General features: G+C 40.5%; 1 protein-coding gene across 2 annotated transcripts in view; it reads left to right on the top strand.

The window, feature by feature from the left end:
* LOC106567659 (opioid-binding protein/cell adhesion molecule) overlaps positions 1-19,091 on the top strand; it is a 474,446-nt gene extending 455,355 nt beyond the window's left edge. For both annotated transcript variants that reach the window (XM_045693500.1, XM_045693499.1), the window contains 4 exons: positions 224-358; positions 949-1,069; positions 11,858-12,009; positions 15,635-19,091. In XM_045693500.1, coding sequence (XP_045549456.1) covers positions 224-358; positions 949-1,069; positions 11,858-12,009; positions 15,635-15,738 — 512 coding nt within the window. In that variant the 3' untranslated portion in view covers positions 15,739-19,091. The remainder of the gene's footprint in view (positions 1-223; positions 359-948; positions 1,070-11,857; positions 12,010-15,634) is intronic.
* Positions 19,092-24,996: the final 5,905 nt, after the last annotated feature.

Here is a 24,996-nt window from a genome sequence, read left to right as displayed (position 1 = left end):
TTTCATAATCAGTAGAAGGTTAGAAAACTGAAGTATGTGTACATGCATATGTGTATGTCAAATTCAACAGCTGCTGCTAGGAATTTGTTATGGTTCTATGTATTTTTATGTAATTATCATGGTTTGAGTTATGTGGCTTTTGGGGAGCCATTTTAGGTAATACCTTGTGCACCTCTGTATGCTTTCTACATTTAAACACTGATGTTTTTGTGTTCTTTTTTAGGCCACAAATTTGTCACTGAAGGGGAATACGTTGATATGACAGCGATCACTAAAGAACAGTCGGGATCGTATGAATGCATCTCCTCCAATGACATCTCAGCCCCAGATGTGAGGACGGTGAAAGTCACAGTCAATTGTAAGCATAAAAACAAACAATGACGGCAAACAGCTCAACACTCAAACAAAGCTAAATAGTCAGCTAATATGGCTCTTTTATCAGCTACATGGTTTTTCAAGGCTGTTGTTGATCCTAGCTTGTTGTAAGAGCTTACTGGGGTAAATAAATTAATTTAAGAAGCCTTTTGTTAGTTTAACATGCTAGCTAGCGTGTACATTGGTATCAACAGAAAACATATTGAAGGACTTCACAGAATATTCAGGATAACAGATACTTCATCTGTTTGAAACAGTTCAGTTTAAAGGACAGCAAATTAATGGTTATCAGGTAGGTAGACATAGCAATATGACATAATTCATAAAAGCATCATTTCAATCTTTCAAGACTGCAAAAACATGCTGTTTCCAATGTGCACCATCCCGTGAGGCATACCCACATTAGGAAGACCCAATAGTGTCAGTCTTGGCAGATCAGAATGTTGGTGTTGATTTCTGTAAGCAGAAAGTTGCCCAGCTGTGTGTGATGATGTCATATTGCTGATTTTACCTTTAATGATAAAAATGGATATGTACCGCTATAAAACTAATTTCATGTCATGCATCCTACAGACGCTCCCTTCATTTCGAATGCCAGGAGTACAGGTACCCCAGTGGGCCAAAAAGGGGTGCTCCAATGTGAGGCCTCTGCTGTTCCTGGGGCAGATTTTGAGTGGTACAAAGAGGACCGCAGGTAAGTCCTTAAAATATATTTTTTAAATAGTCTATGTTATAAATGTCCAATGCAGCCATTTTAATCTCAATATCAAATAATTTCTGGGAAACAATTAACCTTTTCACATGTGAGTTCCAAATATCTCTAACGGTCGCCCCAGCGTGAGTTGTTTTATACACATGATTTCAGGATTATTAACACGTGCTGCCTGCTAATTATCTATAGGCTATGTTTCAACTTGTGAATTTTTTATTATTTCTAACAAAAAAAATGTAATACAATTTTATTGAGGTGTGTTCCGCCTCCTCGTTAATTTACATTAAAGTAGCCCATTTCAAGGAATTTATGTTTGAACCTTTACTTAGCCGGACAAACTTCTCTCTTCGAAAGCCCAAGCACTTCCACAGTGTTTCCGCACATCAAGTATGCAGATATTTGCGCAGTCTTGCACGAACTGGAACATTTTCTGACTGGCGCTCGCATTGCCTTCGTTGTTGTCTTCCTTACAATGAATCATTTTGGACATGTGTGCGTTCCTATCAAAGTAAGTGCCTTATTTTCTGTATATCGTGTAGCATACTGTAGCATACAGTATGTATGTATATGTGTACAGTACCAGTCAAAAGTTTGGACACACCTACTCATTCAAGGGTTTTTCTTTAGTTTTACTATTTTCTATATTGTAGAATAAAAAAATAAAAAATGTAACTAGGCAAGTCAGTTAAGAACAAATTCTCATTCACAATGACAGCCTACACCGGCCAAACCCGGGCCAATTGTCCCCTACGGGACTCCCAATGACAGCCGGTTGTGATACAGCCTGGATTCAAACCAGGGTGTCTGTAGTGACGCCTCTAGCACTGAGATGCAGTGCCTTAGACCACAGCGCCACTCGGGAGCCCAATAATAGTGAGGGCATCCAAACTATGAAATAACACATGTGGAATCATGTAGTAACCAAAAAAGTGTTTAAAAATCTAAATATATTTTATATTTGATATTCTTCAAAATAGCCACCCTTTGCCTTGATGCAAGCTTTGAACACACTTGGCATTCTCTCAACCAGCTTCATGAGGTAGTCACCTGGAATACATTTCAATGAACCGGTGGGCCTTGTTAAAAGTTGTGTTTGAGCCAATCAGTTGTGTTGTTACAAGGTAGGGGTGGTATACAGAAGATAGCCCTATGAAGTAAAATACCAAGTCCATATTATGGCAAGAACAGCTCAAATAAGCAAAGAGAAACGAGAGTCCATCATTACTTTAACATATTAAGTATGACGACTCAGGATAAGACCCAGTCCAGGGCCAGGGAGTCCTTGATGTAGGTCTCCATAGCCTTGGTCTCCAGACCTGACAGTGAACACAGTCGTCCCCGGGGTGGTGTGGTGCCCTGGAGAAAATCAATCCCACAGTCATAGGGTCGATGTGGATGAAACGAAGTGGCCCGGGCCTTACTGAACACCCCCCGGAGGTCCTGGTACTCTGCGGGAACGGAGGAGAGATCTGAGGCTACTTTTGAGCCAACAGGAAGATGTTCCGGGGCAGGCTGCGCCAACTTGAGGCAATTGGCGTGGCAGAATGGGCTCTAGGCCATGATAGCACCTCCAGTCCAGTCGATGAGGGGATTGTGTCACTGGAGCCAAGAGAATCCCAATACCACGGGAACTTGGGAAGACTTAATAATCATGAACTCTAAAGCCTCTCTGTGGATCCCTGACACAGCTGTGGTTGTGTATTGCCTCCCTGTGGTTCCCTGATGCAGGTTGATGGGAGTGGTATTGTGGGCCGCAGAGTCGATGAGTACCGGGAGAGATTTTGACTGGTTCCCCCAAAGCAAGATGGCATGGAGAGGGGTGCTAGTAAGGGGAGAAGAAAAGTTATCCGTATGGCCCACCAGAGTACTCACACCTACCGGTGAGCCTGATCTTTTAGTGGACAGGTAGACACGAAATGACCATTAGTCCCGGAATACAGACAACTCTTCGTGTTAAGTCTGCATAAACATTCAGCTGGAGACAACCTAGCTCTGCCTAGTTGCATCGGCTCGGGAAGAGGCGAATTGGCAGATTTCAGAGACTCTCAGGAGAACTCAGGTAGCCTTGGATTGTCTCAGAAACGTAGACGTTGGGGACTTCCAGGATGCTTCAGAGACAAGGTGGAATCCTTGGGTGGGCGAGGGGAACAGGAATTGGACCTCCTCTCCTTCCTACGTTCCCATAGCCGCCCATTGATCCAGATAGTCAAGGCGATGAACGTTTCGACATCTTCGGCAGTTCCCGGGCTGCGAACTGGTCCTTAACTTCCACCGATAATCCGTGTAGGAACGTGTCGTACAGGGATTCCGGGTTGTAGGCATTCTCGGCAGCTAACGTGCAGAAATCCACCACATAGTCTGCCACACTGCAGGAGTCTTGCTGAAGCTTGAGTAACTACCGGGCAGCCTCTCTCCCGGACAACGGAGAATCGAAAACCTTCTTCACCTCAGCCACGAACTCCTCCAGACTGAAGCACACGGCAGACTGTTGTTCCCACACTGCTGTAGCCCAGGCAAGAGCCCTCCCGGACATCAGCGTGATGAGGTATGCTATCTTCGAGCGGAAGGAGGAGGGCTGCAGCTCGAAGATGAGTGAACACAGAGAGAAACCCCCAACAGGTTCCAAATTCTCAAGCGAAGTGTTCCGGGGGAGGTAAGCGGGGTTCTTGGGAAGCCGGGGTGGCCGGGAAAGACGCACTGCTGACAGCCGGGTTACTGAGGGGCTGGAAGGTTACCATCGTGATAGGCTGCCTAACAGACAACCTGCGGAATTGCTCCATCAATGTAATAAACACACGGTCATGGCTTTCTGCAAAGCTCTGGAAACCTTCCATAAGACCATGAAGCAACTCCTCGTGCCTCTCAATAGTGACTCCTTGGGAGGAGACGGCATTGCGGAGCTGGTCCGAGTCTGCTGGGTCCGTCATGGCCAGTTCGTACTATCACGACTCAGGATAAGATCCAGATGCAGACAGTTAGAATAACAGACATTTATTGTAAAAGAGGGGGCAGGCAAACGACAGGCAGGCAGAGGTTGGTAGTCCTCGGCAGAGTCTGTAAGGTACAGAGTGGCAGGCAGGCTCAGGGTCAGGGCAGGCAGAGGTCAGTAATCCAGGGCAGTGTCAAAAGGTACAGAATAGTAGGAAGGTTCAGGATCAGGGCAGGCAGAATGATCAAAACCAGGATAACTAGAAAAACAGGGGCTCAAGAAAACAGGAGTACGAAAAACACGCTGGTAGGCTTGACGAGACAAGGCTAGCTGGCCACAGACAACCAAAAAACACAGGTATAAATGCACAGGGGATAATAGGGAAGATGGGCGACACCTGGAGGGTGGTGGAGACAAGGACAAAGACAGGTGGAACAGATCATGGTGTGACATGAAGGTCTGTCAATGCGGAAAATGTCAAGAACTTGTTTCTTCAAGTGCGGTCGCAAAAACCATAAAGCGCTATGATGAAACTGCCTGTCATGAGGACCGCCACAGGAAAGGAACTCCCAGAGTTCATTAGAGTTACCAACCTCATAAATTGCAGTCCAAATAAATGCTTCACAGAGTTCAAGTAACAGACATATTACAACATCAACTGTTTAGAGGAGACTGTGAGAATCAAGCCATCATGGTCGAATTTAAGCAAAGAAACCACTACTAAAGGACACCAATAAAAAGAAGCGACTTGCTTGGGCCAAGAAACACGATCAATTAGACGGGTGGAAATTTGTCTTTTGGTCTGATGAGTCCAAATTTGTGCTAACAGTGCTAACAGCCGTGTATTCGTAGGTGAACGGATGATCTCCGCATGTGTAGTTCCCACCCTGAAGCATGGAGGAGGAGGTGTGGGGGTGCTTTGCTGGTGACAGTGTCAGTGATTTATTTAGAATTCAATGGACACTTCCTGCAGCGATATGCCCTTCCCATCAGGTTTGCGCTCAGTGGGACTATCATTTGTCTTTTAACAGGCCAATGACCCAACTCACCTCCAGGATGTGTAAGGGCTATTTGACCAAGAAGTAGAGTGATGAGGTGCTGCAACAGATGACCTGGCTTCCACAATCACCCAACTTCAACCCAATTGAGATGGTTTGGGATGAGATGGACCACAGAGTGAAGGAAAAGCAGCCAACAAGTGCTCCGAATATGTGGGAACTCCTTCAAGACTGTTGGAAAAGCATTCCACATGAAGCTGGTTGAGAGAATGCCAAGCGTGTGCAAATCTGTCATCAAGGCAAAGGCTGACTTCTTTGAAGAATCTAAAATATATTTTGATTTGTTTAACACTTTTTCGGTTTCTACATGATTCCATATGTGTTATTTCATAGTTTTCATGTCTTCACTATTATTCTACAATGTAAAAGAAACACCCTTGAATGAGTAGGTGTGTCCAGTTTTATTCAAATGTTTTCAAGTTCTGGTGAAAATAATGCATTCAGATGATTGCATAGATTGTAATGGACACCTATGATGTGTGTAAAATACTTTTTTGAAGGTTGTACTGATTATAATGACCTAATGCTAAGCTATTTGCCAGCTATGTGTGGCGCCATGTTTGTTGACATTACAATGCCGTTTGCGTGTCACGTAAATGTCTGTCTGACCAAAGATGTTATAATGAGGTGAAGGAATGGTTCAATTATCTTTCAAGTAAACTTCCGGAAGTGAATGAAGGGACATGAATGATCGTAGACTACACACCCCCTTCAACATGCACACTACAAACAAACCAAACTCATCTTATTATTTTTGGTTAACGCGAAAAAACAAACATGGCGGCAGGCACAAACTAGCCATCATCGGTTTACTTTAGTTTTTCTGAAAGTGTTTTACTCAATTATTTCAATCAATGGTGAGCTTACCCGTGATGTGATGAATTATAAATTGTAATTGCTATTAGCTAATTCATATTGTGGTTTCTGTCAGCTGAGAATTATCTAAATATGACGGCTTGTGTTAGATCAATCTTTCCTCACTTAGCACAAGGTCTAATGTAGCCTACATTTTCCGGTTTTGAGGATTGTGTATGCTGTCTCTACTTCTGTGAATGTCTGAACATTGCAACCCAAAATAAACTGGTGACATTCAAGACATAACTTTGTAAGGACTGTGTTTGTGCAAAATGTTTCTGTGAAAAAACAGTGCGGCTAGCTCAAATGCTGACTGTTGCATCAATCGAAACTTGACATTCTAAATAAGTGTTGTAATCACACCGGTTTGAGCATACGTTGCAGGGACCACTGTAGATGATCACACTCGTTGGTTGGTATGTGTGAAAAGGTTATGTACCTTACTGTGATTGTTTTTTTATTAAAATGGTCTAAAAGAAACAAAAATAGCTTATTAGCAAGGAGCAATTTCTCAAGCAATAATTTTGATAGGACTGTCTGGGCATAGTCTGAGTGGAGAGGGGAAAACTGAAAACGAGTTGTTATTGGCAGAGAGGTTTGGAAGTGTATTTCTTATTCGTCTAGTAACTATTATAAACCGGGTAGTTAAGATACTGGATGATTATTGGCTAAAGCAACATTTAGCTGTGTGTATGCGAGCTTGTATACCATGTTTAGCCTTTTCATCTTGATATCATTGTGCCTTTTCACTTTGATAAATTGGCTACATCAACAAAAGTTTGACATGCCCATGTAGAAAATAAGAGTTTAGATGAACTTGAGAGAAACAAGAACAATGTGAAACAAACAAAATGGGCTCTTTCCTGCTTCACTGACTGGTGTGTGGAAAAAGGGATACATTCTGAGTTTGGGAATACAACAAAAAACGGAGCTTAACGACATCTTACAAGACTTTTATGGTTCAGTCAGGAACATGAATGGCGAAGAATATGAGATTAGCAGCTACGCTGGACTCAGAGCTGGTTTGAACCAACATATCAAAGACCCCCCCCCTATCAGTTTGGCATGGAATATACAGAAAGACACCGAATTCACAACGAGCAACAATGTGTTTGTCGACGTAATTAAAAACGTGAGGAAAGAGGCACGCGACAAAGCTGCCCACTACTCAGCCATAACTGAAAACGACATGCAGCTCATCAAACAATCCAAGGTTCTGGACACTGAAACACCTGATGGTTTGGTGAACAAAGTATGGTTTGATGTTCAACTTCATTTTGAGTGAAAGGGGAAGGAGGGAAACCGTCTGTTGAAACCTGACTCATTTAATATATGTACAGACGAGAACGGCTTACAGTGTGCGACTCTCGTTCCACAAACCCACAAAAAAACACAATTGCCCGCAGGAGAAGAACAGGGAGAGTGGACGGGGATACATGTTTGAACTGCCGGGTGATCCCCTCTGCCCGATAGCTACGCTTAAGTAGCATCTGTCCCTCCTTCCCTCCATCGCCCCGGCGTTATACCTCCTCCCGAAACGGAAAGCAGTGAATGGATACATATGGTATGTAACTGTTAGCTAGCCTTCTAAATCAAATTTACCCTGACAATATAACTGGTAGCTATGTAGGCTTACCTATTAGCTAACATTATTGTCTTTTATATGTTTCAGGTACATCAAAAAGCCGATGGGAGTCGCAGATTTACACAAACCACTGCCTCCGAACCACCATGATCCAGAAACTGTCGGATGTCGGACTAAAGGCACGATAAATAATGTCTGTCAGTGGACACAGATCTGAAACCTAACTTTAAAGTTACTGGATGCCAAATCTGGAAGCGACAAAGCGGTGGAGCACTATTCTCTCTGACAACAAAGCAGCAACTTCCCCAACTAGAAGAATGGCATCCATTTCCAGCAGCATGGATCTAACAAACAACAACATGGGCAAGCCAACAACAAACAATAACGTGGCATTTTTTTCATTCGTGCACAATAAAAGGCATCATTCAGATCAACATTAATAAATAATTGCTGTGTGTTAGTCACTCGAGAAGTGGCGCTAATGCTCTGTTTTTGCATATGTTTAATGAAAGCTTGCTAGCTAGCCTGCGGTTATGTTGCATAGCAACCAGTCTAGCAACGAGACTACTTTTTCTGGCGGAATGTATTTATTAAAACAACATTTTCAATATAGATGTGTCGTTCTTTGCCTTACTGTGTTGGCAAATGGTTTCTAAAAGCAAAAAGGCACCTCGGGGGTTAGTGGTATATGGCCTATACACCACAGCTAAGGGCTGTATCCAGGCACTCCGCGTTGCGTTGTGCATAAGAACATCCCTTAGTCGTGGTATACAGTGAGGGGAAAAAGTATTTGATCCCCTGCTGATTATGTACGTTTGCCCACTGACAAAGAAATGATCAGTCTATAATTTTAATGGTAGGTTTATTTGAACAGTGAGAGACAGAATAACAACAACAAAAATATCCTGAAAAACGCATGTCAAAAAAGTTATAAATTGATTTGCATATTAATGAGGGAAATAAGTATTTGACCCCCTCTCAATCAGAAAGATTTCTGTCTCCCAGGTGTCTTTTATACAGGTAATGAGCTGAGATTAGGAGCACACTCTTAAAGGGAGTGCTCCTAATCTCAGCTTGTTACCTGTATAAAAGACACCTGTCCACAGAAGCAATCAATCAGATTCCAAACTCTCCACCATGGCCAAGACCAAAGAGCTCTCCAAGGATGTCAGGGACAAGATTGTAGACCTACACAAGGCTGGAATGGGCTACAAGACCATCGCCAAACAGCTTGGTGAGAAGGTGACAACAGTTGGTGTGATTATTCGCAAATGGAAGAAACACAAAAGAACTGTCAATCTCCCTCGGCCTGGGGCTCCATGCAAGATCTCACCTCGTGCAGTTGCAATGATCATGAGAACGGTGAGGAATCAGCCCAGAACTACACGGGAGGATCTTGTCAATGATCTCAAGGCAGCTGGGACCATAGTCACCAAGAAAACAATTGGTAACACACTACGCCGTGAAGGACTGAAATCCTGCAGCGCCCGCAAGGTCTCCCTTCTCAAGAAAGCACATATACATGGACGTCTGAAGTTTGCCAATGAACATCTGAATGATTCAGAGGACAACTGGGTGAAAGTGTTGTGGTCAAATGAGACCAAAATGGAGCTATTTGGCATCAACTCAACTCGCTGTGTTTGGAGGAGGAGGAATGCTGCCTATTACCCCAAGGACACCATCCCCACTGTCAAACATGGAGGTGGAAACATTATGCTTTGGGGGTGTTTTTCTGCTAAGGGGACAGGACAACTTCACCGCATCAAAGGGACGATGGACGGGGCCATGTACCGTCATATCTTGGGTGAGAACCTCCTTCCCTCAGCAAGGGCATTGAAAATGTGTATTTCAGCACGACAATGACCCAAAACACACGGCCAAGGCAACAAAGGAGTGGCTCAAGAAGAAGCACATTAAGGTCCTGGAGTGGCCTAGCCAGTCTCCAGACCTTAATCCCATAGAAAATCTGTGGAGGGAGCTGAAGGTACGAGTTGCCAAACGTCAGCCTCGAAACCTTAATGACTTGGAGAAGATCTGCAAAGAGGAGTGGGACAAAATCCCTCCTGAGATGTGTGCAAACCTGGTGGCCAACTACAAGAAACGTCTGACCTCTGTGATTGCCAACAAGGGTTTTGCCACCAAGTACTAAGTCATGTTTTGCAGAGGGGTCAAATACTTATTTCCCTCATTAAAATGCAAATCATTTTATAACATTTTTGACATGCGTTTTTCTGGATTTTGTTGTTGTTATTCTGTCTCTCACTGTTCAAATAAATCTACCATTAAAATTATAGACTGATCATTTCTATGTCAGTGGGCAAACGTACAAAATCAGCAGGGGATCAAATACTTTTTTCCCTCACTGTATAGGCAGCGGTGTAATGTACTTAAGTAAAAATACTTTAAAATACTACTTAAATATTTTTTGGGGGGTATCTGTACTTTACTTTAATATTTATATTTTTGACAACTTTTACTGCACTACATTCCAAAAGAAAATAATTTACTTTTTACTCCATACATTTTCCCTGACACCCAAAAGTACTCGTTACATTTTGAATGCTTAGCAGGACAAATTCACGCACTTATCAAGAGAACATCCCTGGTCATCTCTACTGCCTCTGATCTGGTGGACTCACTAAACACAAAAACACAAAAGTTTTGTTTGTATATGTCTGTGTTGGAAAGTGTCCCTGGCAATCCATAAAGAAAAATTAAATTGTGCCGTCTGGTTTGCTTAATATAGGCAATTTGAAATTATTTACACTTTTACATTTTACTTTTGATAATTCAGTATATTTTGCAATTACATTTACTTTTATACGTAAGTATATTTAAAACCAAATACTTTTAAACTTCTACTCAAATAGTATTTTACTGGGTGACTATCCCTTTTACTTGAGTCATTTTTTATTAAGGTATCTTTATTTTACTCAAGTAGGACCGTACTTTTTCCACCATTGTATATAGGCCATAGAGCACACCCCATGTACACCCATCAACAGGCTGAAATTTCAGGAGGTATTTTCAAACAGCTCTTACACTAAAAGGGAATTGTCATCCTTTTCACATTTTCACAGTATTATTCCAACATAGTCTGGAAATGCATATAACAGAGGAATTCATGTTCTGACTGCACTGGGCCTTTAAGGGTCTTAGCCTTTGTTGGTTGTTAGGAGATTTATATCCCCCAGTTGTTTTTATTTTCCACAGGAAATATTTAATTTTGTATAATTATAATTTACTATTCAAATTACTTTACTTTCTTTGGACAAGAACCATCATGGCCACCAATGTCGAGTTGTGTTTGTTTTTGCATAATTTGTTTCTGTCAATGGGCTGCTTTGCTTGGACAACCTCTGAGAAAGTATAGTTTTTTTAATAATAAATCACTACACTATCTTGTTTCGAAAATAACCGGCACAGTGAAGTGTGGGGAATATTAGTGGTGCAGACAAATATATTTTTTACACAATGCAGATTGTTGTACAGCGATCCAGAGCTGTCGTCTCAGCATGACCCAATGAGCTGTGTTCAGTATTAGGGCTCTAGAGACTTATTTCAGAAGTATTTTTGTCGATGTAAGTTCCCGAGACTAATAGTCTTTACCTAGCAGCCATGCTTGTGCTAAACCCTTCTCAAGGACAGACACATACACCAGTGGAGGCTGCTGAGGGAAGGATGGCTCATAATAATGGCTGGAAGGGCACAAATGGAATGGCATTAAACCCATGGAAAACATGTGTTTGAAGTATTTGATACAATTCCATCTATTCCGCTCCAGCCATTACCACAAGCCCATCCTCCCCAATTAAGTTGCCACCAACCTCCTGTGACATACACAAATACCTACACAGCAATGCACTCAATGGGCCTTGTTAAATCAAACTGGACTGGATTATACTGATATTGTTTACAGACTACACCAAGGGTTTTAAACATACGGGCGTCCAATCTGGGGGATAAACTCAATATTTTCTTTATGACTAAAACCAAATCGAAACTGTGTAAAAATGATAATGGACTTATATTTATACAGTTTCTTGACTGTTCAGCTTGCTAATAATAGCTAGACAGTCAGGGGAGCATAGAAAATTACCAAAACAATGGATAGAGAGATATTTTTTGCTAATTTTGTTGGCATGGAAATGCGGCCCCCGGGCAAAATGTATTTGACACCCCTGGACTACACCTTCAAACCATATCCCTCAATGGGCCAAATTTGATTGAGATAAGATGTAGCTTTTAACTTCACGGATATAGGGATTTGTTATGGATAAACATATACAGTAGATATGGGATTCCAGTACCAATATTTTAAGAATGTATTTTCTTCTTTACAGACTCTTCAATGGACTGAATGGGGTTAAGATAGAGAACCAAGGTAAACAATCCATGCTTATGTTTCTGAATGTCTCTGAAGAGGACTACGGAAACTACACGTGTGTTGCACTGAACACCATGGGGATCACCAATGCAAGTATAATCCTCTATGGTAAGACTGCCTTACTGTTACTGTTAAAGTACAATATCGGTTTAATACTGTACATGTTATTGTGTGCACTGGGGATGCAATTATAGCAATTGAAGATGCTATAGTTTAAACACAACAGTATGTGGACACATGCTCAAAATCATGGGCATTAATATGCATTTGGTCCCGCCTTTGCTGCTATAACAGCCTCCACTCTTCTGGGAAGGCTTTCCACTAGATGCTGGAACCTTGCTGTGGGGACTTGCTTCCATTCAGCCACAAGAGCATTAGTGAGGTCGGGCCCTGATGTTGGGCGATTAGGCCTGGCTCACAGTCGGCATTCCAATTCATCCCAAAGGTATTCAATGGGGTTGAGGTTCAGGGCTTTGTGCAGGCCGATCAAGTTATTTCACACTGGTCTCGACAAATCATTTCTGTATGGATCTCTCTTTGTGCACAGGGGCAATGTCATGCTGAAACAGGAACGGGCCTTACCCAAACTGTTGCCACAAAGTTCGAAGCACAGAATCGTCTTGTATGCTGTAGAGTTAAGATTTCCCTTCACTGGAACTAAGGGGCCAAGCCCGAACCATGAAAAATAGTTTAGAACTCAGTATTGAGTGTTGCAACTGAGGACAGAAGATTTTTACGTGTTACGAGCTTCAGCACTTAGCACTTCGATTCTGTGAGCTTGTGTAGCCTACCACTTCGCGGCTGAGACATTGTTGCTCCTAGAAGTTTCTACTTCACAATAACAGCACTTACAGTTGGCCTGGGCAGCTCCATCAGGGCAGAAATTTGATGAACTGACTTGTTGGAAAGGTGGCATCCTATGACGGTGCCAGTTTGAAAGTTACTGAGCTCTTCAGTTCGGGCCATTCTACTGCCAATGTTTAGCTATGGAGATTGCATCGCTGGGTGCTCGATTTTATACACCTGTCAGCAACGAATGTGGCTTTTGTAGGCTATATAGAAATAATGACACTCAAATTTAAAATCATTAAACATAACAATAAGGATTTATATCAGCCTAATCAAGGTTTAGATTACATCACATATTCCGGTGTTTGATCTTCTAATACAGCTGCATGGGATTTCTATTAATGCATCCACTGGCAATGTCTGCGATAGGTATAACGCCTGGAGCCACTTGTGGATTTGACAATTACGATGCAGTTACACTTCCGACATTGCCTAAACAAGTACTGATATGCTATGCAGTTGTCGGTTACCGCAGGTTAACCTGGATCTGATTGAATCAAATCAAATCAAATTGTATTAGTCACATGCGCCGAATACAACAGGTGTAGACCTTACAGTGAAATGCTTACTTTCGAGACCCTAAACAACAATGCAGTTAAAAAAAAATGTGAATAAGAATAAGAAATAAAAGTAACAAGTAATTAAAGAGCAGCAGTAAAATAACAATAGCGAGACTATATACAGGGGGGTACCGGTACAGAGTCAACGTGCGGGGGCACCGGTTAGTTGAGGTAGTATGTACATGTAGGTAGAGTTATTAAAGTGACTATGCATAGATGACAAGAGAGTACCAGTGGTGTAAAAGAAGGGGAAGGGAGGGGCAATGCAAATAGTCTGGGTGGTCATTTGATTAGATGTTCAGGAGTCTTATGGCTTGGGGGTAGAAGCTGTTTAGAAGCCTCTTGGACCTAGACTTGGCACTCCGGTATCGCTTGCCGTGCGGTAGGAGAGAGAACAGTCTATGACTAGGGTGGTTGGAGTCTTTGAAAATTTTAATGGCCTTCCTCTGACAGTGCCTGGTATAGAGGTCCTGGATGGCAGGAAGCTTGGTCCCGGTGATGTACTGGGCCGTACGGTCGGAGGCCGAACAGTTGCCATACCGGGCAGTGATTCAACCAGTCAGGATGCTCTCGATGGTGCAGCTGTAGAACCTTTTGAGAATCTGAGGACCCATGCCAAATCTTTTCAGTCTCCTGAGGAGGAATAGGTTTTGTCGTGCCCTTTTAATGACTATCTTGGTGTGCTTGGACCACGTTAATTTGTTGGTGATGTGGACACAAAGGAACTTGAAGCTCTCAACCTGCTCCACTACAGCCCCATTGATGGGAATGGGGGCGTGCTCGGTCCTCTTTTTACTGTACTCCACAATCATCTCATTTGTCTTGATCACACTGAGGGAGAGGTTGTTGTCCTGGCACCACACGGCCAGGTCTCTGACCTCCTCCCTATAGGCTGTCTCATCGTTGTCGGTGATCAGGCCTACCACTGTTGTGTCATTGACAAACTTAATGATGGTGTTGGAGTCGTGCCTGGCCGTGCAGTCATGAGTGAACAGGGAGTACAGGAGGGGACTGAGCACACACCCCTGAGTGGCCTCTGTGTTGAGGATCAGCGTGGCGGATGTGTTGTTACCTACCCTTACCACCTGGGGGCAGCCCGTCAGGAAGTCCAGGATCCAGTTGCAGCGGGAGGTGTTTAATCCCAGGGTCCTCAGCTTATTGATGAGATGAGGGCACTATGGTGTTGAATGCTGAGCTGTAGTCAATGAATAGCATTCTCACATAGGTGTTCCTTTTGTCCAGATGGGAAAGGGCAGTGTGGAGTCCAATAGAGATTGCATCATCTGTGGATCTGTTAGGGCGTTATGCAAATTGGAGTGAGTCTAGGGTTTCTGGGATAATGGTGTTGATGTGAGCCATGACCAGCCTTTTGAAGCACTTCATGGTTACAGATTAGCTACAGAATGCAGTTACACCTCCGACATTGCCTAAACAAAAGTAATTATATTCTATGCAGTTGCTGGTAACTGGGGGTTAACGCTGATCTGATTGAATCCTGGCCTAAATGTAGATGTGTCTGTATGGTGGGGTATAAAGCAGACATATACTGTACATTTGGTTTGTCAGTGGTCTTATTCATAGTTGTGGGGGAATAATCCACAGTGAACCAAACTTGCAGTTTTGTAATGTAGAATAAAGCCATGAATTAATTAATTGTAACATTGTTGCCATGAATAGGACAAAAAGCACCAACTTCTTGATTATCTCTAGAGGCATATCATGTGAATGAGCTGAGCCTATTTGGATACAATAGCTATTGAGCGAATACAATAGCCCAGTATACAAATGTGTTGAGTCATAGAAAACTTCTAAAACTCTTAGGATAGCATTACAGTTAATCCACAGTGTATTGTCAACTTTTCCTTTGAATGCAGCTCCAGCAGTTTACAGAGAGTAACAAACTTCAACAAAAACACATATTAAGAAGCAATTTTAGCCATTCTACACTATCCTATTCTCAACATTATAATCATGAATATCTCCTCTAGCCTCAGTCGTGCTCCTCACTTCACATGCCAAGGTATTTGGGGAATGTTGTTTGTTTTGTACTGCATGTTTCTTTTTGATCATCAAAGGGTATAGAATACCCTGTCATCTCTGATATGAATGATGGATTTGTGTTTAAAAAGCTATTTGAGATCCTGGCTATGCTTTGTTAAGATGGTCAGTGTCTAATGGAGCTTATGCTCAGTTTTCAAAGCAACCTGTCCTATTCAATGTGCAGGAGGAATGCAGCTCGACGCAGTAAGAGAGCTAAGTGGGGGAAGCACTGCCTCTTTAGATGCCTTACTGTGAAGTTAATATCTAAATATTTTTCCCAACAGGCCCCGGGACCATGATGCACGATGTGAACAGGGCAGCCCTGTCGCCCCACTGCTCGTTCTGCCTACTGCTGACTGTTTTCTTTTTGTTCCTACTCAAGTTTTGATGCAACACAGGCCATCCTCAGCTTCTATCAGCACTGAAAAACAACAAGACTCTTGGTCCCAGAAGAAGAAATGGAACAAAAGGAACCACCAATAACATCGTTGGTTTGCTCTTCTTTTTTGGGGGGTTTGCATTGGCGGTATGTTTTCTTTTGGACAAAAACCAGAAGACGGGACATATCTAGGAGGGTGGGGAGGGAGAGGGTCGACCTGGAAGCTGATCTGAGGTGATGGTAGTACTACCAAGTTTGTGTCACTCCAAGCTTTTGTATGTAAAAAAGGGGAAACAAAAAGTTAATGTAAGTGTTGATAGTTGACTGGTTTTGCCCAAATATTGAGGTGTACATTCAGATTACTGGTGTGTCCTGTCCTGTTTGTTCTCTGTACAATAACATAAGCTTTTTTAAAGTAAATTACAAAAAAATAAAACATGCAATGTGATTGTTCATTTTACTGTATTTTTACAGTTGTATGCAACAGAATAATAACAAAAACAGACCATTCAATATAAACAATGTCAACTTCAGTGGCAGAACAATACAATATCAAATATTTAAGGATTATTTGTGACAAATGAAGTCCATACACAGCAAAAAAGCACTGTTGAAACATAAACAGCACTGACACAGTTTTTGGGGTTGTCACTGAGAATAACTTCATAGTCAAAGACAAATGATGACAGTGCTTTTTAAGTTGTCTGAAATTGGCTAACGCCTTTTTGAAAGGAAGTTTTGAGACAGACAAGACTGATATACACAGGCAGAGATGTACAATGAAAACAGTTTAAGTGATTTGTTCTCTCACTGACTACAGTGACATCCCACAATCCCATTTAGCTAATGTGGGTGTCTACGAACAAACCACAAACGGTAAAGTAAAAACAACATGATTCCAACAGGATATATGTAGAAATGCGTACTGCGCTCCCCATTACAAGAAGTGAAGAGAAATGAGTCTTTGAGAGTCATTGATCAAATGTTCTGATCTCTCTTTAAATGGTAAAACCTTGCAGAAAACAAGAGAGTATAAACCCAGAAGTCATTCTAGCCCTCTGCATTGACCAGAGATTGAAACATTGTGAATGTCAGTCGGTTTGTGTCCTTCCACTGTTTCAGGCCCTATTCAAATAAACATTGAAACTGGTGTGCATATTGGATGTGTATATCTGCATATCTATTGAACAGACACAAAGGTTTCTGATTTAGGAACAGTTTCCAAATGACGTCGCCTGATTACCTAAATTACTGTCACAATCAATTCTAAAAATTCTGCAAAGAGCCTATCAGAAATTCACTGAACCACGTTATTTATTTCCTCTAGTTTAGAATGTTTCTCATGTACTTTACCTGCATGGTTAACTGTTTGATATAGCCAGGGCCGGCTCCAGGCATAAGCGGTCGCTTACGGCCTCAGGCTGCTAGGGTGCCCCAGAACAGCAACAACAAAACACTTTTTCTTTAAGGAACTCGGGGATCTCAACTTACTGTTGAGAGTTAAAATAGTAGAATACACAGGGTGCAAGTATGAAATTTGGTTGTGCATCAGCAATTTTTATCTCAATTAGCCATGTCAGCTAAAAAAAAATGTTAGATTGGTAAGTTAGTCTAGCCAGCTATCTACACTTGTAGTAATCATGGCCAATCACCGACCAGGCACGCAGGGCACGTGCCCAGGTGCCCTGACCTTGACCTCAAGGGAGCCCCCATTCATTTGATTAGACACTCTCACTCAGATATCATTAACATATCATTAATATGGCATAAGTTATGGCAAATTGTGGAGACCTGCAGGAAATTAGCTTTAAAACTGAAAAAAAGTATCTCCACCCCATTAGCTGTAAAACTGCCATTTTTTTATCCCTGCCCCATGGCAAAATGTGTGGAATTGCAGGAAATGTACTTTAAAACATACGTACATGTGAGTCCATTAATCGCAATGATGTCACCGTTATGGTGAGTAATCAACATGTCAGCTGAAGATAAAGTTTTACATTGTCCATAAATTATGAACTGTAAAAACAAAGTCCTTAGTCCTTTTGACTATGTGACACATTACTATGTGACACAAAATGAAACAATGACATACAAGTGTAGGAGGCTTTGAATCCAATTAGGATCACATGCGTATCAAATGCAGGCTCTAAAGTTCTTTCATTATAAAATGTCCAGTGAAAAACAATTCATTTGCCATAACAAATGTAGCTTGCCATTTGATCTCTACATTTTTTGCCCTGACCCCAGTGTTCTATCAATCAGAGGGTTGAATAATAAAGGGTGAGGATAGGTATGTCCCCTGTATCTCTATCAACTCTATCTATTTGGGGGGGCTCAAGCTGTTATATCTACTCCTTTTCTTTCAAATGAATAAGAACCATTCAATGTCACAGCTGTCACTTCTGATCAGCCTTCGCACAGCCACCCCACAATGCAATCACCACCTGGTTTGTTGCATGTTGGTCTTGTCCCAAAACTGCCTGGTTATCAGGAAGCAACAGAGAAGAGTGTGTATACACACACACACACACACACACACACAGGCAGACACATGTGCATGCATATACGTAAACACACACACAGACACCCTTCAGACAATGTCATTTTGAAGACTATAATGGGTTAAAGTTGGGCCTCCTGTCTTGGGAATTCATTTCCACAGTATTTATACTCTAGTGTAAATACTGTAAATACTACAGTACTCACTGTAGTGTATGAGAAAGTGTAGGATATATAGAAATAATAATGCTCAAACTGAAAAATCATTAACTGAAATAGTGAGTATTTCTATCATCCTTATTGAGGTGTAGATTACATCTCACATCCCAGCGTTAGACCTTGTAAACAAGGCTGCATGGGATTTCTGTTAATGTGACTCCGTGCAGCCAATGGCAATGTCCACTTTAGGTATGCCAGGAACCGGTTGTGGATTTGACAGCTTTAACACAGTTCCACCTCCGACGCCGCCAAAACAACTGCTATGTGGATGTCGGCTAAAGCGGATCTGATTGAATAGAGCCCTAACCATGCAAAGTAAGAGAAAACAAACTAAGGTTATGTAGTGCATTGTGTTTTATAAAAGAGAACATTCAATGATTTACTATTACTGGATGAATACGGATCAAATGAAATGTTGTCAATACACAAGGTTTTGAACTTGATGTTTATATGTAAAACATGAGTATTATCAAGACTGGTGTCTCCTAGGTCAGAAGGATAAACTGTTTTGTTTTTCTTGCCACACATGTACAGTGGCCCTTTGATGAGTATTTCTTCAAAGTTCTCCAATTTCTGCACTTTTATTTATGAAGAACTGTAGAGTGTCGTAACTTATCCACAAAATAAATGTCTCTGTCAATTGAGGAAAACTCAAAGGAAAGCTTTTTTAGCCAACACAAGTGCAGTCACACTGTCATAAACCTAAAGTTCAATGCGAATCTGTGTATAAATGATCATGAAAGGTGTATTAGTCAAAACTGTAATCTTGCAGTTATGACAAAGAGAGGGTCGAAAGATAGATTTAGATCCCTGGGAAACAAATCAAATCCTATTTTATTAGTCACATGCGCAGAATATCAACAAGTGTAGACCTTACAGTGAAATGCTTACTTACGAGCCCCCTAAGAAACAAAAGTAACAAAAGTAACAATAGCGATGTCATATCTAGTTAAACTGTTCCATGCCTGGAGTCAACGTACATTACTAAACTAAACTAAGCAGCACATATGCAAATGACTGGCTAGCTAGGGAGCTGTTGTTGTTTTTTCTTTTTGATCAAATCTCATCCAGTTTACTGTACAAAAGTGTCAAATCTTTAACCATACTGGGTACTCGGCAAAACTGTACATATGCTGTCAATAAAAGCTTTATTAATGGTCTATTAATAGTTAATGAACCCGTATGCATTAATTAATTATGTAAAAAACTATAAACAACAAACAGAATTTGCATAGGAAACCTTTTATTAATTGTCGAATGATAAGCCTTTTGTAACAAGGCTCAGCGTTTGGCAAGTAATAAGTATCTATACACGTTTTCTCATTGTTTTACATGACTCCATTCATGTTTGTTAATGATTCCTTTAGCAAATGGCACACAGATAGGAAGTGTCACCAAGTAGTATGTCTGTGTGCGAAAAACCATTATGTCCAGCTAACAGTATGAACGTAATACCCCTCAGAACCAACATAATACAACACAACTAATACGCAATCAGAAACGGTTCTCCGTTTTTCCTGCGCCATTATTTTAAAGGGATAGTTCACCAAAATTCCATACCTAATGAAAGGTTTCATTTTCTAAAAATAACTGATGGGTTCCATTTTCTTGTGGCCCCCAGTAGAGTTTCACAGATAGCAATCCATGATTTGGGTTTGTAAATAAACCAAAAGCAAAATGAGGGTCAGAGTTACCATGGGGATCCACTTTCAAGTATAACTTGTTAAATTGGAAACAATTAACACACATTTGGCTTCATGCAACTGGAAAATGCAATACTTCCTCGCTAAAGTAATTTGTTCTCTGGCTAAATTAAGTTCAAAATAATGGATTGCAGTGTCATACCACATGGAAGTATGTTTATCATGAAACATGAAAGGTATGTAGTATAACTGAAAGAGGGTACAATTATCTATATCAGGGATGAGCAACTGGCGGCCCCCTTTTGTAGGTCTATGGACCAATTTCACCCCCTAAAATAAATAATAATACATATTATTATTATTTTATTTTTTACTCAGTCGGGGTCTCAACTTAATTTGCAATTAAAAAATGTGGTTGCGCATCAGCAGTCACCCAATTACGGGCAAGTCAGCAAATTGTTTCTCTTTGCTGTCATGAGGGGGGCCACTAAAATGTTTTGCTCGCAAGGTGGGGGGGGGGCTACTGCGGCCCCTCATGATGGGTTCCATTTTCTTGTGGCCCCCATCCCCATCAAAGTTGTCCATCCCTGATCTATATCACGCTAGCAGTGTGCCTTGTTTGCTTTTTTGTTGTTGAAATTATTAATGTAGTTGGACCACAGTCCACAGGTTAAGTATACCACACTCAACAACAATGGTATTATCTGGAAACAGTGGGTGCAATTTCATCAGAAATGCATATTGTGAATGTTTCAATTTCCAATATCAATTGTTTTGGAGTTTGCTGACTCTTGATGTCTCTTTTTTAATTTCAGGTTACAATATCCTTACGATAAACGTGGCAACTTTTAACAATTATTTTATAATTCATACAGTAGAAAACAACGGATGTCAATTGCACTTATCGGGATCGTGTTGATTAGTGGCGTAGCACAGATTCACAGGGCCCCCGCAAGGTCCGATCTTTTCCCTTATAAAATTGCCCTAAATATACATGTTAAGCCGAAATAATGCAACAAAATTCCCCCAAAAAATCTACTGTAATTTTTTTTTTTATCCCTGCCGGAAAAGGATTGTCCTAACTTTCTCTAAGCTAATTTTCTACTATTCTACACATTTTTCCATGAGGTTGAAAGAAAATGTTGCAGTTTTAAAGATAATTTCCTGTAATTCTAAACTTTTCTTTCATGGCTTATGACGCTTTCATATACTATTTGAGGGGCCCGACCTCCGGGGGACCCCGCCCAAAGCTTGTGGGCCCTCCCGCCTTGTGGGGGCTGTGTGGTGTGTGCTACGCCTGTGATGTTTATTCAAACCAACGGGGTTCCTACTCTTGTAGCCTCACAACATATAAAGTACATTAATGTATCAAACTGTAAAGAAGAGCAAGACACTATCAGTGTCTCCACATGATACCCTTGACATCATCACTGCAACTTGCATTCTCAGATTAAATAAATGCAACATTAACCATTCTGCTATGATTATTACACATCTGAATAAAAACATAAAATAAATCAACCACATGTGCAAATGTCATGCTAGAATAATAAAACATCTGACACATAAGTATTTGCACTTTAAAGGAACACTACTCAATCTCAGTTTCCACCCACAGTGAGCCCCTAACACGTATGTTTGTAAACATTTGTGGGTCTTGGAAAATGTAACCGCCATGTAGTTATTTGAATTATATTGTAACTACCCCAAAACCAGTGAGAGTGTGTGGGGGGGAGCAACTACTGCAGAATTCAAATAACTATTTGGCAGTTGCACATAGGACAAATCATAATTCGAGATATGCACATTAATCAAATGTTTGCGTAAACCATGCAATGATGTCAATGAAAGATTTGCACCAAAGTGTGAGGTATGAGCACTAATCTCAAAATAGTGTTCTACCCTAAATTATGATCTTCATCCCATTCATTCAAACTGGGAACAGGAATTTGTAAGCGATCAACTTTATTAACATTCAAATGTTCAAATACTTTTGCCTCGTTTATTGACTGACTACAGGAGATAATATGCTGCACATTTGTTTTTCAGCGTAACTTGTCAGGTTATTCGCTATCTGTAAATGAAATGGTATTGTACATTTCCTTTTTCTATTTTTCCCTTCTGTTCTGTCAAAAGTATTAACAAAAACTGTATGTCAATGACTTTTGGTAAGAAACAAAATGAACGTAATAGTATTGAACTATTTGTGCATGTTAAGGCGTAGTTGTATCTTTTCTATTTGAGAATGAGTAAGAGATGGTTGTATCTGTTCAGTGTAATAAAGCTTAATGATATTTTCCTCTAAATAAGTGTTTTATCCCTTGTTTATAACTCATAACTATATATATAGCAATGTGCACTCTCATAGGAACTTGCTTTAGGCTTTTACTAAGAAATTGAGAATGAACAGATGCTATTCTTCACCACTAATCTTCAGTGCTGGCTGATAGCTAGTTTTGTGATGAGGGTGTCCTACAATGTGCATCATGTAGTCTGTTGCAAGATGCCTGTCAACATAAACCATCTGTTTTGTCCGTCTATTAGGTTTCCATCTACACTCTTAGAAAAAAAGGTGCGACCTAGAACCTAAAAGGGTTCTTCAACCCCTTTGAAGAACCCTTTTTAAATTGATTTCATTTTATTTCACCTTTATTTAACCAGGTAGGTCAGTTGAGAACAAGTTCTCATTTACAACTGCGGCCTGGCAGTTGGAACCAAAAATGGTTCTATTGTTAAAGCCGAAGAACAATTTTGTAAATGTAATGAGTCCATTGCATTCTTCAAATAGAAATTGGCTGCTAAGTTAGAGAACTGCCTTCAACATAACATTTATATATAAAAAAAAATATATAATAATAAATTAAGTGAAAACTGAAATAGTATATATAAAATGTTATATAAACATGTTAACTGAAACTGAAACACCTCTTATCTACAGTACAGAAGCTAGGGGAAGTGTCCTTACTCACAATCTGACCAATAACTCAAGCATTGCTGTCTTGTATTTGTCATTCTCGGTGTGCTTCCTTTGTAAACACTTAAATGACTCTAGAGTACTTTACAAATTTATTTTTTAGAAGACAATGGTTTCACAGCACAGGCCTGATGACAGCTGTCACAAGGTAGAACATATCACAAAACGACAATGTCATCAAAGACAGACCCATTGTGTATTTACAGCAACAAGCAGACGCCTAATTAAATTTACAGATGTCCAAATGTTTTACATCCAATTCCTTAGACAAGAAAGAATGTGTACACATTTGATGGGAATCTGTTAAATGATAACAGAATGTGCCTTGCACCTTACACAACTAACAAAAAGCAATGGCTGTGTTGAAATAGTAAATTAATGAGCTGTTGTAGGCCTTTTGTTCTATCTTAATGTGTAATGTTTAAAGCTATTTTTCAGTTGTTGAAATATTGCAGCATAGAAATATGCTAGAGAGCTCTTTGTTTACACCCATTCAGCGTCGTTCACAACCCATCTCTTTAAGAATTTACATGTAAACGCATGGCCAACCGTCAGCATTGTCAACCCCTCAATTATTTCATCCTGTCTTTCTCCTTATATAGCTCAGTGCTTCTCCTTGGCTAAACTAGGCTCATCATTTAAAATGTTTATTCATAGTTACAGATCCCATACAAGTTTGTATTTAAGGCACATTCAATTAAACATGTTCAAGAAGGCATTTCTTGGACATTTACTATTTTGTCCTCGATTGATCCCACAAGGGGGAGGCCGATGATATCAGAGTGCACTACTTCAGACCAACTCCTTGAAATGCCAACTTCTTGAACAATAACAAAGTGGCACCCCATCAATGATTTGGTAAATTGCTGAGGGATGGGGCTGGAGAAATGTAACCACTCTCAAATTCCTAGACAGAACAATGTAAGCAAGGACAGACCATCCATGAGATAACAATGACAGTTTTAACCATGTTGTGAGGCTATACAGTGTTTATTTAGACTTACTTTGTTTACAAACAAAGGAGTAAAACAAGCTTACATTTTGGGTCCTGATGGGGTAAGAAAATGGTTATATTCTTAAAGAATCAATAGGTATATGTCATGAATTTAAATGTCCAAAAATGGATGCAGCAATTGCAGATCACCCAATTAAGTGTTTGCTTTACTACTGTATTTATACTTTGAATATCCTTTTTCAACTGGAAAAGTAAAAAAAAACAGCTTTAGTGGGTTTTTAAATGCTCAGAAGCAATGTTTTGTATTGTACACTGTATTTATGACTTTACAGGCCACTTACAACCAATGCCAATAATCAGCAAGCAAGTAAACCGGTATTCAGAATTAGGACTGCGGTGGTCATGAAATGTTGTCAGCTGGTTATTGTCATGCAAAAGCCTGCCAGTCTCACAGTAATTGACTGTTAATTAACATAAACACGTTTAGCATCTCCATGCCTCCATGCATTCAAGCAGCATACAAGCCACTGATGCACGCCTCTGGAACATCTACATTTAAAAAAGTTTAATAAATCAATTGAATATACACCATCACAATAAATACATTATTTATTTTAGGCATGTCTAAAGAAACATTATGATATGAAGAAAACGTATTTCAGAACAGAATACAAGTTGGCCTATTGTATTTTATCTGGCTTAGCAGAAAAGATATGAAGTGGCTATGTTCAGCGTAAAAGTGATCATTTGAAATAGGTCCTATATGCTAGATTAAGAGTTATTTGGCAACTTTAGTTGTGAATGACACAAACATTAGAATCTCTTAGAAATCAAAAAATATACGGACTGCATGATGTGACTGTAGGCTATTGATGTTGTTCTCTCATCAAGTGATCATATTTTCACCCATTAGTCTATTCTCAATTTAATCTTATCTTTACTAATATGTAAAATGAGTTTCGATTTAGAATGGTCCA

This window comes from Salmo salar, chromosome ssa13 (genome assembly GCF_905237065.1).
Source record: "Salmo salar chromosome ssa13, Ssal_v3.1, whole genome shotgun sequence".
Taxonomy (NCBI): domain Eukaryota; kingdom Metazoa; phylum Chordata; class Actinopteri; order Salmoniformes; family Salmonidae; genus Salmo; species Salmo salar.
Note: the sequence above shows the minus strand (reverse complement) of the source record. Positions and strands in the feature narration are given on the sequence as shown.